The sequence below is a fragment of the Chionomys nivalis genome, chromosome 10 (genome assembly GCF_950005125.1).
Source record: "Chionomys nivalis chromosome 10, mChiNiv1.1, whole genome shotgun sequence".
NCBI lineage: Eukaryota > Metazoa > Chordata > Mammalia > Rodentia > Cricetidae > Chionomys > Chionomys nivalis.
The window spans coordinates 23,488,546-23,502,521 of record NC_080095.1 but is presented as its reverse complement, the minus strand read 5'-3'; the positions used below and the strand labels follow the sequence as shown (position 1 = coordinate 23,502,521).

The 13,976-nt window shown below is 50.0% G+C and overlaps 1 protein-coding gene across 1 annotated transcript; it reads right to left on the bottom strand.

The window, feature by feature from the left end:
* Positions 1-396: 396 nt before the first annotated feature.
* Serpina11 (serpin family A member 11) lies at positions 397-12,819 on the bottom strand. Its single transcript, XM_057783065.1, has 5 exons — positions 12,685-12,819; positions 5,241-5,877; positions 3,826-4,099; positions 2,724-2,871; positions 397-726 (listed from the first exon to the last, which is right to left on the bottom strand). Exons 1-5 carry the CDS (start codon positions 12,718-12,720, stop codon positions 517-519), a joined length of 1,305 nt encoding a protein of 434 aa, XP_057639048.1. The 5' UTR covers positions 12,721-12,819; the 3' UTR covers positions 397-516.
* Positions 12,820-13,976: the final 1,157 nt, after the last annotated feature.

Sequence of the window (13,976 nt, the reverse complement as noted above, 5' to 3'; positions counted from 1 at the left end):
ATGCAAGAATATGATACATCTGTTTATGCTGCATTTGTTTAATGGTGTAAAGACATGTTGCTTCGCCTGCCTAAGGCATCTGATTGGTTTAATAAAAAACTGGAGAGCCAATAGCTAGGCAGTGGAAGGATAGGCAGGGAGAATAAGTAGGAGGAAATAAGCTGGGCTGGGGAAGAAGGGAGAAGAGAATGAGGCAGAAAGAGAGGGAGACACCCAGCCACACATCTGCCAGCCAGACATCCGCCAGCCAGACATGGAGTAAGTAGTGGAGTAAGGCATACAGAAAGAAAGAAGGGTTAAAAAAAAAAAAAAAAAACCTGAGGCAAATATAAATGGGAGAAACAGGTTAAATTATAAGAGCCAGTGGGACAAGTATAAGCTAATAAGGTTGGGCATTCATAACTAATATTAAGTCTCCGTGTCTTTATTTGGGAGCTGGTTGGTGGCCCAAAGGAAGCCTGCTCCGCAGGGGTCCTGCAGTGCAGCCCGGTAGCCATACTGTGCCTCCCACCACAGTCACACAGCAGCCGGATTGACCACTTTCCCCAGGAAGAGCAGACTCTGGGTGGTCACCTCCCAGAGAAGGAGCAGGAAGGGCCTGTTGAAATGAGCGTGGGTGTGTGGGACCGATGTCATGTTCAGGGGCACCGGCTGGGAAAGAAGGCCAGAGGCAGCAGAGGCCTCAGTCCCCTTCTCGTTCATGTCCACTGCAGCCTTGTGTGACACCTAGGAGAGAGAACAGACTGAGTCCACGGTTTGAGGGCAGAGGCCACTCCCTCAACCCCACGGACAATGGCTTAGAGCCTGCCTAAGAAACAGCCCCAATTCTGTGAGTCACCCCCCTGCCTCTGTACTGACTCCCCTCCCTAGGCCAAGCACCCTGACATGAGGCAGCCTCGGCCCTGCTGAGGAGCTAAGTGCCGGGTGGACTTGAGTCCAGCAGGCACACAGGGCACAGGCTCCTTTGAGCTTTGCCTACCCACTCTAAACTCCCCCTCCCCCCCCCCCCCCCCCCCCGCCACCTTCTCATCTTAAAGATGCCTTGTGGCCAATAGGGGGCTCTAAAGGAGAAGGTTGGAACACGGCCCCACGCCGCCCTCAGCACAGAACATTAAAGGTCTCTTTTTACTTGAATTCCTAACAAGAAAGGACTCAGATTTCAGAAAAAGTTGGGGAAAGGGCCTTGACGAGTTCTTTTATCTCCAAAAAAGGCTCTGTGAAAGGCCACTGAGTTATGCACGGTCACTGTGCAAAGCTCTTAGAAGTCTTTCATTTTCTTCTTGTTCACCACCTCACCTCACACAGGTCCACATGCACACACACACACACACACACGCACACGCACACACACACACATTGCCATGCATGTGCAGGCACACTTATACATGTATCGCATCCCTGCTGCCTGGGTCGTGCTGGTCCCTCCTAAAGACAAGACAGAGTCCATTCCTCGCAAGGTCCTAACAGAAATCCCAATGGTAGTGAACACCACTAACGTAAACCAAGCTAAGCTCTGGGAAGGGCCTTGGCCACCCTCCCTCCTGGGAAAGGCTACCCTTTCTGCTTGAGGGCTACAAATTCTTGCCCATTCCACCTGGCTTGTGGTGTCGTCCATCAGGAGAGGACCCAGCCCTTTCCCACTGCCTGCACAGGAACCCTGTTTTAATCAGTGGCTCTGAGTGGCCATTATGCAGGCCTGTGGAGGATGGGAGAGTTAGGAGTCACGGGGTGTTTCTCTTGTCCTCCTTTTCTCCTCTGAGAGAGGGATTGTTCTTTAATTCCTGTCCTGGAAGAAGTCAGAGGGAGCAGCTCTGTAACCAGCCACGGTTACACAGCCAGCTCCTTCTAGGAGGCACTGCCTGCTAGAGATGGGCCGAGCAAAGACGCTGTCATCTTTAGCAGAGCGTTTGTGCATGCCTACAAGTGTCCACCACAACTGTTGACATTCCCTCACAGAAAGAGGGGGTGGAGATGAGTCATCAGCCCACACCTGAGCGTCCAGTGGCTCCTCTCAGCCATTTGTACACAATTCTGTTCTAATTGACTGTTGGTTAGCATCCTGGGAAGAGTAAATGGTGAGGAAGATTGCTTGAAGAAGGACTCTGTCTGTGCTGAGTGAAGAAAGCTGACTTGGGGTCACCTATTCTCCTACCAGCAACCCCTCACCCATGCCCTATAAGTAAGCCTAATGAACTCAAAGGCTCCTCAAGATGAACTTGGATGAAACTGTACTTTTCGTCTGTTGTGGGACCTAATGAAGAACGGATAGACATTGTGTACATCTCCTCTGGGAAGGAATTCTCACAATAAGTCTCTGTTATGATAATGCATTGGGATGTAGGGGATGCTTGTTACTGTAGCAATGTTGACCACTACACCTTCTGTTCACACTCTATCACTTTCTACAGCTATGACAAAAACAGAGTTCCTGGTACCCAAAGAGAAAGTATTTGAAACAAAAAATGCTGCCCCTAACCTGGCTCTGTGGATGACCAGATGATGACTGTTCAATGATTTCCATTCTACTTAGAACCCTGCATTCCCACCCTGACTAGTGTGGATCTCGGGAAGGGAAGATGAAATGGAGTTGTCCATGAATAGAATCTGTAAACACTGTGTGTTGAAAAGTCAATCTAGGGAAGAGACTGGGGACCTTGGTTTCCAGTGCACTTCATGTGGGAAGAGAAACATCATCCTCCCCACGTCCACACTCCCTGCCTTACCCTGGAGACAGTTCTGTTGAGTTGCCCCATGATTCCTGACAGGTCAGTTTCCATGTCAAACATGTTGCCGAGACCAATGAGGGGCAGGATCTCTTCCAGGTTGTAGGATGCAGAAATTGAAAACCTTGGCAGGTGCAAATCCAGCAGACTAGAGAGGGAATCAGAGAAAAGGCACCGTCTTGTTGTGTGTCGCAGCCTGAGCCCTGAGAAAGAGCAGGGTTCCCCAGCTTGTGGGATGATCAGTCTTCCTATGACGTCATTTATGATGGTAGAGTATTCCACAACCTATGCCAACCCAAATCTCTCTCTACGTAAACCACGTAGCCCTCACAGTGACTCTTGGCTGGTTCTAAGGAGTTCCCTGGCAGAGGCATCTGTCTCCATCATCTTCCCTGTGTTTGTGGAGAGCTTTCTAGGTGCCAGACACTAGCCAGAGTTTCCCAAGGCTCCACTGACTGAATCCACGTCACACCAGGTAGAGTAAATAAAATACCATTTATACTTCCCACCTCTATATCCGACTCATCTGCAGGTGTTTCTGACTCAGTTCCCCAACTGTACGCTAACTCCATTTACTGGCACTGCCCCATTGCAAGCTACCATCACCTTCCTACACCTGCCTGAGCTTTCCTGGAAAATGGCATGGGGATGCCTACCCCCAGGGCTGCTGCAAGCATCTAGAGCAGTGCTTCTCAACCTGTGGATCCTGTTGGAAAGCCTCTAGCTCCAAAAAATTGTTTCCATTATGATTCATAACAGTGGCAAAATTACAGTTATGGAGTAGCAACAAAAATAATTTTATGGTTGGGGTCAGAAGGATCCTAAGAAAGGATCCTAAAGTCAGCCCAGAGAGCACTGAGATCCTAGTAACAGCTTAAGTACTCAATTACTGTCTCCATTGGTCTCCACCCCCACTGCCATGCAGCAGGTACTGTGTTCTTGCTTGAACACTCGAGGAAGTCTGGGACCCAAAGACTCGGGGAAATCAATGTGAAGTCGAGGGCGAGATGGTGAGGCAAACCAGCAGATGGATCTTGGGGCTGGATTGATCAAACTTGCCCCAGCTCTTGAGCTAGGATAGACAACACCTTGGGGCACTCACCTGGGCAGGAACCTCTGGCTCCACCTTCTCAGCGTCTCTGGTTGGAGGGCAGCCTCTACCTGCTGCATCTTCCCAGGGTCAGGGAGAACCAGGAGCAGCAGGGCGGTGCCACTGTACTCAATCTGAAGGACAGTGCACGATGCCTCCTGGTCATACAGGAACCTGTGCATTTCCTTCTGCTGCATCATCGGGATGCGGAGTGCCGTCCTCTGGTCCCGGGAAAAGCTCTCTTGCTTCCGGGTCTGGTAGCGATCAAAGGGATGCTTCCATTTGGCTGAGGGTACAAATGAACACATGGGCAAGGCAGCCATTCAGGGAGACCTCCCTCCACAAGGTCATGCAGGGTGGTGATGTCCTCTGGAATAGGTCAGAAGTAGCAATACCCTAAGCCAGGGTGAACTTGTGTCCTTAGGGTCTGAACTCAGTGACCCATGGTTACACTACACTGAGAGAATTTGCCTACAAAGCAGACATGGGTGGCCCTGCCTTCCTTGTACAAAACCTGATTTCTCTCCTTTAAGAAAGATGTGTTTTTATTTTATGTGTATGAGTATTTAGTACCTGTGTGTCTAGTCACTATGTAAGTGCAGTGATCATGGAGGCACAAAGCAGGCATCAGATCTCCCTGAACATGGCATTACAGCCATGAGCTGGTGCCAGGAATTGAATTCAGGCCCTCTAGAAGAGCAGCCAGTAGTCTAACCACTGAGTCATCTCTCCAGCCCCTGAAGAACTACCTCTTAAGACTTAAGTCATCAGAAATGAGGAAGAAGAGTGCGTTTTTAGTAACGTGGTAGGCATGGGTTGATTAACACACCATGATCTCCAGAGCCCTGATAGATGTGACTGGGATTGGCAGCCTGATTCTGACAGCACGGCTCAGGTTATGTGGAAATGCGAAAGCAAGCATTTGACCAGATGGCTCAGCATCTGTGAAGAGCTTCAAGCTGGGGTTGGGGGCCCACACCTGAAATGTCAGCCCTCAGGAAGCTGAGGCAAGAGGATCACTTACTCATGGAGCCGTCTCCTTGGCCCTCCTTTTATTTGTTCATTCATTTATTCATTTGAGGTAAGGTCTCGTTATGTAATCCAGGCTCATATCCAATTGGAACGCTCTTCCCTCAGCCTCTTGAATGCTGGGCATACAGGAACGTGCCGCCATGCTAAAACAGATGCCCCCTTTCTGGGAAGTCATGCCTTACTGCAGGTCAGGGTCCCTGTTGAGAGTTATATGGCCCGTGCTTACACTGTTCCTCTGAGCTGTGCTTTCTCTTTCCTGAGTTTTAATCCACAGGGACATGATTTACACAAGGGTAGGGGAACTATCCTCTTCACAAAAGGCAGGAGCCTGGCCAGCCCCTCAAACAGATCACTTACTTGCAGAGAGAACAGTAGTTCTTTCAGAGAAGTCTCACCTTTGAAGAAGATGTAGTTCAAGAGAACCATGACGGTGTCAGGGCCAAACTCCGGGAGAGAGTCTACCACCTGCCCATAGGTCTGCTTTTTCACCAGGTCATTGATCTGCCGCCCTGTGGCAGCTGCATCCGTGAAGTTGGCAGAAAAAGCCAGTGCTCCATACAGTTCCTTGGCACTGTCCAGGAAGCGCTGCTGAGGCTTCAGCTGCCTATCTAAGAACAGGGAATGCCCCACTTTCAGTTCTAGTTTAGGGCTGGGCAGGTCAAGTGTGTGCAGGAGGCTCTGGAAGCCCCGGTGGACGTCAGCTGCTGGGGTCTCCGTGAGGTTGAAGCCCAGGCTCTCCAGAATCTGAATTTGGGTGTCAGCAGGTGCTCCAAGAGAGAGAAGAGCCAGGATGCTAGAGAGGCTCACGGGGGAGAAGAGGATGTTTCCGGGCACCTCCTCTGCTAGCTGCTTGTAGAGGCGCAAAGCAAAATTAGTGATGGTGGGTGTGACCTTGTGATAGGTGGGTGCTGGCTCCAGGAGCTGGTGGCTGGCTGGTTGAGGCACCCCCAGACTCTTCTCTCCATGGGGATGACAATGAATAGGGAGCAGGACCTCGGCTACCAGCAGCCACAGCCACACTGGCCACATCATCTGAAAAGAAGATGGGAACACGTTAGTTTTCTTGGTAGATGAGAGCATCATCCCCAGAACTTACAGTGATGCCACCACCCATGACTTATCTATCCCTCACTGTGCTGCAGAGAAGAGGGGAAAGGGGGACAACTGGGACTCCAGCTAGAAATAGATCCTGCAATCCAGCCTTCCTCCCATCTTCCTCCCTTCCTCCTTTCCCTCCTTTCTTCTTCATTCAATCCCTCCCTCTTCTTCCTCTTCCTTCCTTCCTTCCTTCCTTCCTTCCTTCCTTCCTTCCTTCCTTCTTTTCTCCCTGCTCTCCTTCCATTTTATTTTTATCTTTTCTTTATTCTTCTGGACTTAGTTTTTTTTTTTAATCATACAGAATGTTCAAGGCTCCATTGGCTGTACAGGTGTGCTAGGCACTGAGTATATTATGGAGAAAAGACATTAACACTATTTCAGGATCCCCAGAATTTAGGACAGTGATTCTTAACCTACCCAATGCTGCAACCCTTTAATACAGTTCCTTATGGTGTGATGACCCCAAACCATAAACTTATTTTGTTGCTATTTCATAACTGTAATTTTGCTACTGTTATTATTGGTAATATAAATATCATGACTCACAGGTTGAGAACCACTGATTTAGGGCATATTTGAGGCAGTATCCAGTGTTGGCCTAGGCAGGTGCTTATGTAAGCCTCTTTAGAAACTAGGGGATGCTATGGAGAAAATGTTCTGTATGAACAGAAGTGATGCTAGGCCCCTTGAGTGTGGCTATGGGATAGTGCAGTCAGTCGCAAGGAAGAGGGTGCGGTACAACATCTCCTTTAGAAGACAAGGAGAGAGGCCGTCAACCCTTGACACCTTACATTAGCTTGGATCAACTATCAAGTCCACAGAGATGAGGGCAACCTCTGAGGGAGGATAAAGTAACAGGATCCATGGCTCCCGGGAGAAGAGCTGAAAGAGAGAGGGGCTCTGTCTCCACATTTCCTCTGCTGCCTAGAAACTATCCACACTGTGTGCAAGGATGCAGGGAAACCATCTATGCTGTGTGCAGCCACAGAACACCTGTGTGCTTTGATGCAGGAGTACCATCTACACTGTGTATAGTTACAGAAACACCTGTGTGCAAGGATGCAGGGGCACCATCAACACTGTACAGTGATGGAAGCACCCATGTGTATGGATGCAGGGGCACCATCAACACTGTGTGCAGCCACAGAAACACCTATGTGCAAGGATGCAGGGGCACTTATGTGGGATGTCCTTCTGTATATATGTTACTTTTATTATCCAATGAATAAGGCTGTTTTGGACAATGGCTTAGCAGAGCAAAGCCAGGTGGAAAATCCAAACATATATATATATATATATATATATATATATATATATATATATATATATATAGAGAGAGAGAGAGAGAGAGAGAGAGAGAGAGAGTGGGTGAAGTCAGGGAGACACCATGTAGCTGCCAAAGAAGACCTTACCTGGTAGGCCACAGCCTCATGGAGATATACAGAATAAATAGAAATGGGTTAATTTAAGATGTAAGAGTTAGTTAATAATAAGCCTGAGCTAATAGGCCAAACAGTGTTGCAATTAATATAGTTTCTGTGTGATTATTAGGATCTGGGTGGCTGGGAATGAACGAGCAGTCTCTGCCTACAGGGTACCATCTACACTATCTGCAGCCACAGAAACATCTTTCGTGCATGGATGCAGGATTTTTGGAAAGATCTGTTACAGATTGAGTTGTGCCTGCCCCAAATTAATATGCCAAGTTCCAATCCCTAAGACCTCATAATGCTGCTTTACTTAGAAATGGTGTCCTTGACTGGGCGATGGAGGCGCACACCTTTAATCCCTCTTGGGAGGCAGAAGCCGGCAGATCTCTGTGAGTTTGAGGCTAGCCTGATCTACAGAGTGAATTCCAGGACATCCAGGGTTACACAGAGAAACCCTGTCTTGGAAAAAAAAAAAGAGTGAAAAAGGAAAAAAGAAAGAAAAAGAAATGGAGTCCTTACAGATATAATTAAACAAGATGTGGCCATTAAAGTGGGACTTTCCTTAGATAGAAAAACCAGAAGATGTAAAGCAATTAGATAATTGGTCTGCCCCTGGTAAAGGAAGGGCGGAAACTGTGAGGGAGCCAATTGTGGCCATTGAACTCAGCACCCTTCCCTACCCAGCTGCGCCCCAAGGTGCACGTGTTTCTGAAGGAAGACTGATGTAGCCAGCACTGCCATGGCCTGGGCTTGCTCTAGGGCTCTGCAGTTACTCACTGTGGGACACTGTCTCCGGAGTTCTATGCAGAATTCAAATGGCAATGCCATCCCTTTTCATGATTTATGACGTCTGAAAAGTGCTAGCGCCTGAGAAAGACACTGCAGGAAGCTGTCTCCCGCTTCTACCCGGGCTGGGGGCAATGGGAATCCAGTAAACTTAGCTCCATTCCCTGGCAGATTCTAGGAGAAAATTCAGAACCCTGTCCCTGAATTACAAACCTTCTCGTTTCGAAATGTTTGTTGAAGAGCTGGGTACCTTGGGCACATTGCATCACGGGTCTGCAGACAGAGGTATTTACATATGTGTGGGAGGGTGTGAGTGGGCGTGGCATCCCAGGTCTTATCACTAGCCAGAAGAGGCTTCCCAGCTGAGACACGAACACCTGAAAGCTGTTGAAATGCTGGGAACCCTGGTCCAGCTCAAAGACTGTGGCAGTTTGCTTTCTCTTATTTAAATTAATGCTCCCGAGACCCTCCAGTCACAGAGACTCTTAATTCAGTTTTGCATATGGGAAAACTGAGGCTTCCACTTGGCAAGGCTCTATTCCAGACCTAGACTTCTGGGTATGGACCTGTGGCCTTAACTGAGTTCTTAGGAAAGTTGCCATTTTGCTTTGAGCTCTGTTTCGTTATTGGCTTGCTTAGCAGTATCGAGAGTCCATATGTCACGACTCCCAGTGGCTGACTTTTCCGGAGAAGGTGACAGAAGACTGGAAGCTCTAGCTGCAAAATTCAGAGCCAGTACTCATCAGGGCCATCCAGGGAGCTCGCTGCCCGTTTCTGTCGCCAAGGGCAAAAACGATAGGTAGACAGACAGACAGACAGACAGACAGACAGACAGAGGCCTACCCTCATTTGGGGTACAGTGTATACTCACAGAGAAGTTACTGAGGTGGGCGCAGCTCCACAGCCCCACACGGCCTTCTGACCATAGGGCAATAGTGTTTGAAGACCACAGTCACCTGGTTAATATTTGTCAGGTCAATTCCTGGAACTGACAGGAAGGCAGATGGGGCAAATGGGAAAGGATCTCTTTTCAATGTGTGTGTCCCGCCTGCCAGTGCCACCAACAGGCAAGTGGCTTGTGGTTCAGGGCCGCCTTCTGTCTGAGGGTGCTGCGGCACTGGTGGTGGCGAAGGGGGCACAGGAGGTGGGAGATGCTGGCCTGTGTACTGGGGCTTTGCAGGATCCAGCAACCCTTGTGGTGAGACTGCGAGGAACGTGTGGTCATTCCTACTCCACAGACCGAAGCATGAGGCCCCAGAGCCTTGCTCAGAAGTCACTCCGAGCCTTTGTCGTCACGCCAAAGCCTCCTCTTGTTTCACAGACACTCTAAATAAGTATAATCCATATAGATCTCGGATGGTGCTGGAGAGAAGTTTAGTAAGTGTTGAAGAACCTATGACGTGAGGGCTGGAGCTGTGGCTCACTGGTTTAGAATGGACGCTGCTCTTGCAGAGGGCCTGAGTTCGGTTCCCAGCACCCATTTCGAGTGACTCCCAACTGCCTGTAACTCCAGCTCCAGGGGATCTGACATCCTTCTCTGGACTCTCTGAGAGCCTGTACTCATGCAAACACACATGCACGCGTACACGCATAGAATAATAGAATAAAAATAAACATTTTAAATAAGAAAGACCTGTGAAGTGGGATGCTGGTATTTTTTTTTTTTCTTGTTTAAGAGATGGTGTCTCCCTGATGGAGCAGAGGTAACTTTTGTGTTCTTGTAGGTGTGGGGGTGGGCTGGAGTGGGGTGGGGGTGTGCCGTGTGCAATATTCATGCCGAGGGAAGAGGTCAGTCCCAGAAGATGTCATCGCTCAGAAGCCACCCACCTTGTTTTGTGGGATACCGTCTCACACACTGGGCCCTGCGGGTCACTGATAGGACTATGTCGGCTCCTAGGGAGCCCCAGGGATCCACCTGTCTCCACCTCCCCAGTGAGATCACAGGCACAAATCACCGCACCCAGCATTTTAGGTGGGTGCTGGGAATCTAACCCCTGCTCTCATACCTACAGAACAGCCCTTTACCAACTCACGGCGTCCTCCTCAAGCCCCTTTGTAAGCTTTTATATCCTTCAACTTCCTTCCAGACCATCTATGTTGATCTCAACAAAACAAATAAAATTTTAAGATTAAAAAGTAGAATCTGCTAATTCTACAAGTAAATCTCACCAACAAGGGGCATTTTTAAAGTGTAAAGTGTCCTGGGAGATGACCCTGACCCTCCAGTGGGAGGGGGGAGTCTGTGTCTGTCACACATCTCCCTGGTCCACGTGATGTAGTTGCTTCCTGGAACATCATTTGCAGACAGCCCGTAATGTCTGTCCCCCCCCTCGACTTGAATACTCTCTCGGCTTCGTGAGAGCTGGAGGCACTCTCGAATTCCTGCCACGTGCCCTGGCAGACAGCTGAGTGGGTTAAGGTGCTTCCACTAAGCCTGACCACTTGACTGAAGAGGGAACCTGAGAAGGGAAATCTGCGCTCTTTTCTCTGCCACTGTGGATGCACAGAGGGTCCCGTGGAGAGTAGAAGACACAGTGTGGGAGAGATGGATTCCGGCCTGAGCTCCAGGGAGGAGAGACCAGGTGCCCATGTTCCTAACCTAGGACCAGGCTCTAGAGTTCCCTCACCAGAACCTCTCAGGAGGCTCACAGGGCCTGCCCCACATTCCTTTCTAGAGTCCTGGATCCCAGCCCCTCACTAACCCTCATCTCCCTCCTGCATTGCCTGCAGCTTCCTTGCCTGCCTCACAGGAGGCCAGGCTGTACCTATCTGTCCTCCATTCTGCAATATGTCCATTTCCCCCTTTCCTGAGCCAGCGCGCCCCTTTCTCCCAGATGCTGGTGATGCTGTTACCCACCTGCCAACCTCATACCTCACCTCCCACCCCTGAAACTCTGCTCTTGCTCCACCCCGAACAATCACTGATAAGCAAAGGAGCCTTGCTTTCTTTTGTGCACACCCTGTCCCCTGCCTAGAATGCCATCCCCACCCTGTCTGCTGTCTGCTTCTCAGGCTGACACCAGCTCCTACTCCTTCTTCATTCCTGGGATTCAGCCCAGACCTCTCCTGCAGAAAGCCATCCTAAAAATCACCCGCTCCCTGCCTGCCCGGGCTGTGCTAACCCTCCCCCCCGGGAATGCCTGTAGCACTCTGTATCACTCCCTACTTCTCGTGCTGGCTTGCAAGGCGCTTCATTTCCCCTTGGTCTGTGAGATCTTCATAGACACAACCTGCACCGAATTGGAGCTTGTGTCTGTCGTGTTGGCACGGGGCAAGCACATGTGTGTTCTGCAAATGCACACATGTTCTTTTCCACACAGAAACTCACTTTCTCACTTTGATGACCTATTGATGACATGTTATCCAGCTGTGTACCCACGGGTGAGTGTGCCAAGCTGTGGTGGTGAGTTTGTTCCAAACTCAGGGTCACACAGATGGCCTTAGTTAAACTCTGTGGGGGCATGAAACGAAATGGGAACTAGTAAATATTGGGGGGATACTTGAAAGGAAGAAAGGGTGCTGACCGGAGTGGGAAGAAAATGAAAAAGGGTGAGAGAGAGACCAACCAGAATGCGTTGTATACTTATACAAAATTGTCTAAGAACAAACTTGACTAATAATAAAAGAAGCTCACATTTTCTTCCAGGGTTACACCTCTGCCAGTTTGGCACTGCCACCTGTGACAGAGGTGGAAGGAAATGTGACTTGTAGGTCACCTTTGGACAAATGGCTTGTGGTTTTGGACAGCGACAGTGGCACCCCTGTGTTGATCAGAGCCTGTACCACACCCTGGCCCCCGGGCCACACACCTACGCCATGTTATCACACCAATCTTCACAGCCATCACAAAGCAGGTGACGTTATCATTGTCCCCCAAACTCGTTACATGAGGGCTCCTTTGGGCTGCAGAGTGGGATGTGTTACCACCGAAAGCAATCACGCACCACGGAGCAGAAGGGCACCTTCTTCTGCAGCCAGTTATGAGCTCCAGGTAGGATGGAGGATGCCGGGTGTGAGGTTCCATAGATGCCTTGGAGGACAGGGAAGTGGGGATGTGGGTGGTGGGCAGAAGTCAGGATGGCATTCTGCATCAATGCCTGCCTTTCTCCACAGCTGCCAGGTGGGGAATAAGCTTATCAGAAACATCCTTGCTTCCCACCTTTCGAGTGTTAGCTGCGATAAGAGCAGCTGTATACACAGGCGGTGTATACTGCACCAATTATCTGGGGTAAGTCTTCCTTAGAATTCGCAGTGCAGTGTGTTTGCTCATTTGAAAACCTAATGGCATGGACACCATGAATTCTTGCGGGGGGGATGAAGCTCATGGAGATTAAACAGAGCCCCAAAGCGCGCACAGTCAGGGGTGGGCAGGACTGCCTTTCCGTTCTGCCTGAGAAAGCCTGAACTGAAAACCCCTCTGTAAGTCCTCCATCCTGAGCTCTGTCCCTTCTGCCTCTTGCCTGTATGCTGGGTACCTGCATTGCATGTGAGGTCCCCAGTGTCAGACCGCAGATGCAGCTCTTACCCGTGTCCTGCAGGCCAGAGACACAGTTGAAGCCATGTCCCTGGCTTGATGTTCTTCCCGGTGCCTTCCTCTCCTCCTGCCTCACCGCAAGCTTCGTAATGTGGGAGAGATTCTTCAGCACACCCCGGCCTCGGGGCTGCTCCTGCCTGCAGACTGATTCACTGAGTAGGTAGCGAAGAACGGACATCCACTTAGAAATTTCAAATGCCTGGTACCCTGGGCAGGGTGCCCACATGCTCTACAATGCTCTTTAAAATATTCCTACACAGGCAGGATTGCGTGGCCATTGTTTCTATTTACATTCTAAGGTGCTTAGGTAGCTACCATGCAGCCAGCTCAGTCATCCACTCTGAAGGCTGATTAGCCCTGGAGCGCTCATATTCTGCAAACCCTGGCCAAGCAGAATAGACTATGAGCACAGCCAATGGTTACGTGGAGAAAGAAAGATGTTCTGCTGAGGAAATGCCGGGTGTGTGAGATGCAGAGCGTGGCTACGGTGATGGCTACTTGTCTTATTGCTGTGACCAAAAATCAGCCTGGCAGAACCAGATAAAGAAAGGGAAGGTTTGTTCTGCCTCACGGCTCAAGGTAGAGTTCAGAGAAGTCTCATGGAACACATGGCAGTGGGTGCAGAAAGGACAGTAGGGAATGAGGCGAAGGTGATGCGCTACCGCTGCCTTGGAGTCTTCAGGTCTCAGGGCATTCAGTGTGGCTTTCAGGTTACACCAGACTGTTGTTAGTACAAACAGCCACAGCCAGGGAGAGGCTATGTGCTCGAGGACTACGTCACAGGGCCAGAAAGGTGGCTGCATTTGAATGGGTCTTTACAACCCATACTGCATTGACACTTGCTATGTTCCTGCCCCAGAAACCCTGGGGCCTTTCCTGGATTAGGTGGTCTTCCTGGGAAGTGTGCACTCCTATGCAGTCCCCTCTCCATTTACCCGAGTGCCAGTGTCTACCTTTGCATCTCTGGCAGCCGAAGCTCCAGCTGCAGGGCCTCCCCACTGTCCTGATGCTGGCTCACTGCAGAACCCCATAACCCCCTCTTGCCTCTCCTGTGAGGGTCCTGACTGTCCTACGCAGCCTCCATGACACTTACCCGAATTTGTCACGTCTTTATCCACAGTGTCATTTCATCCCTATCGGACGGTCTCTCTCCCATCTAGACCCAGCATGCCAGGAACCTTGCCCTTGAAGTGCTCAATGGACCCAACAAATGAACACGACCGACAACCCAACCACTCCGAGGTGAGCAATGTCGCATTTCCAGACAGGACCCTGGTGATGGG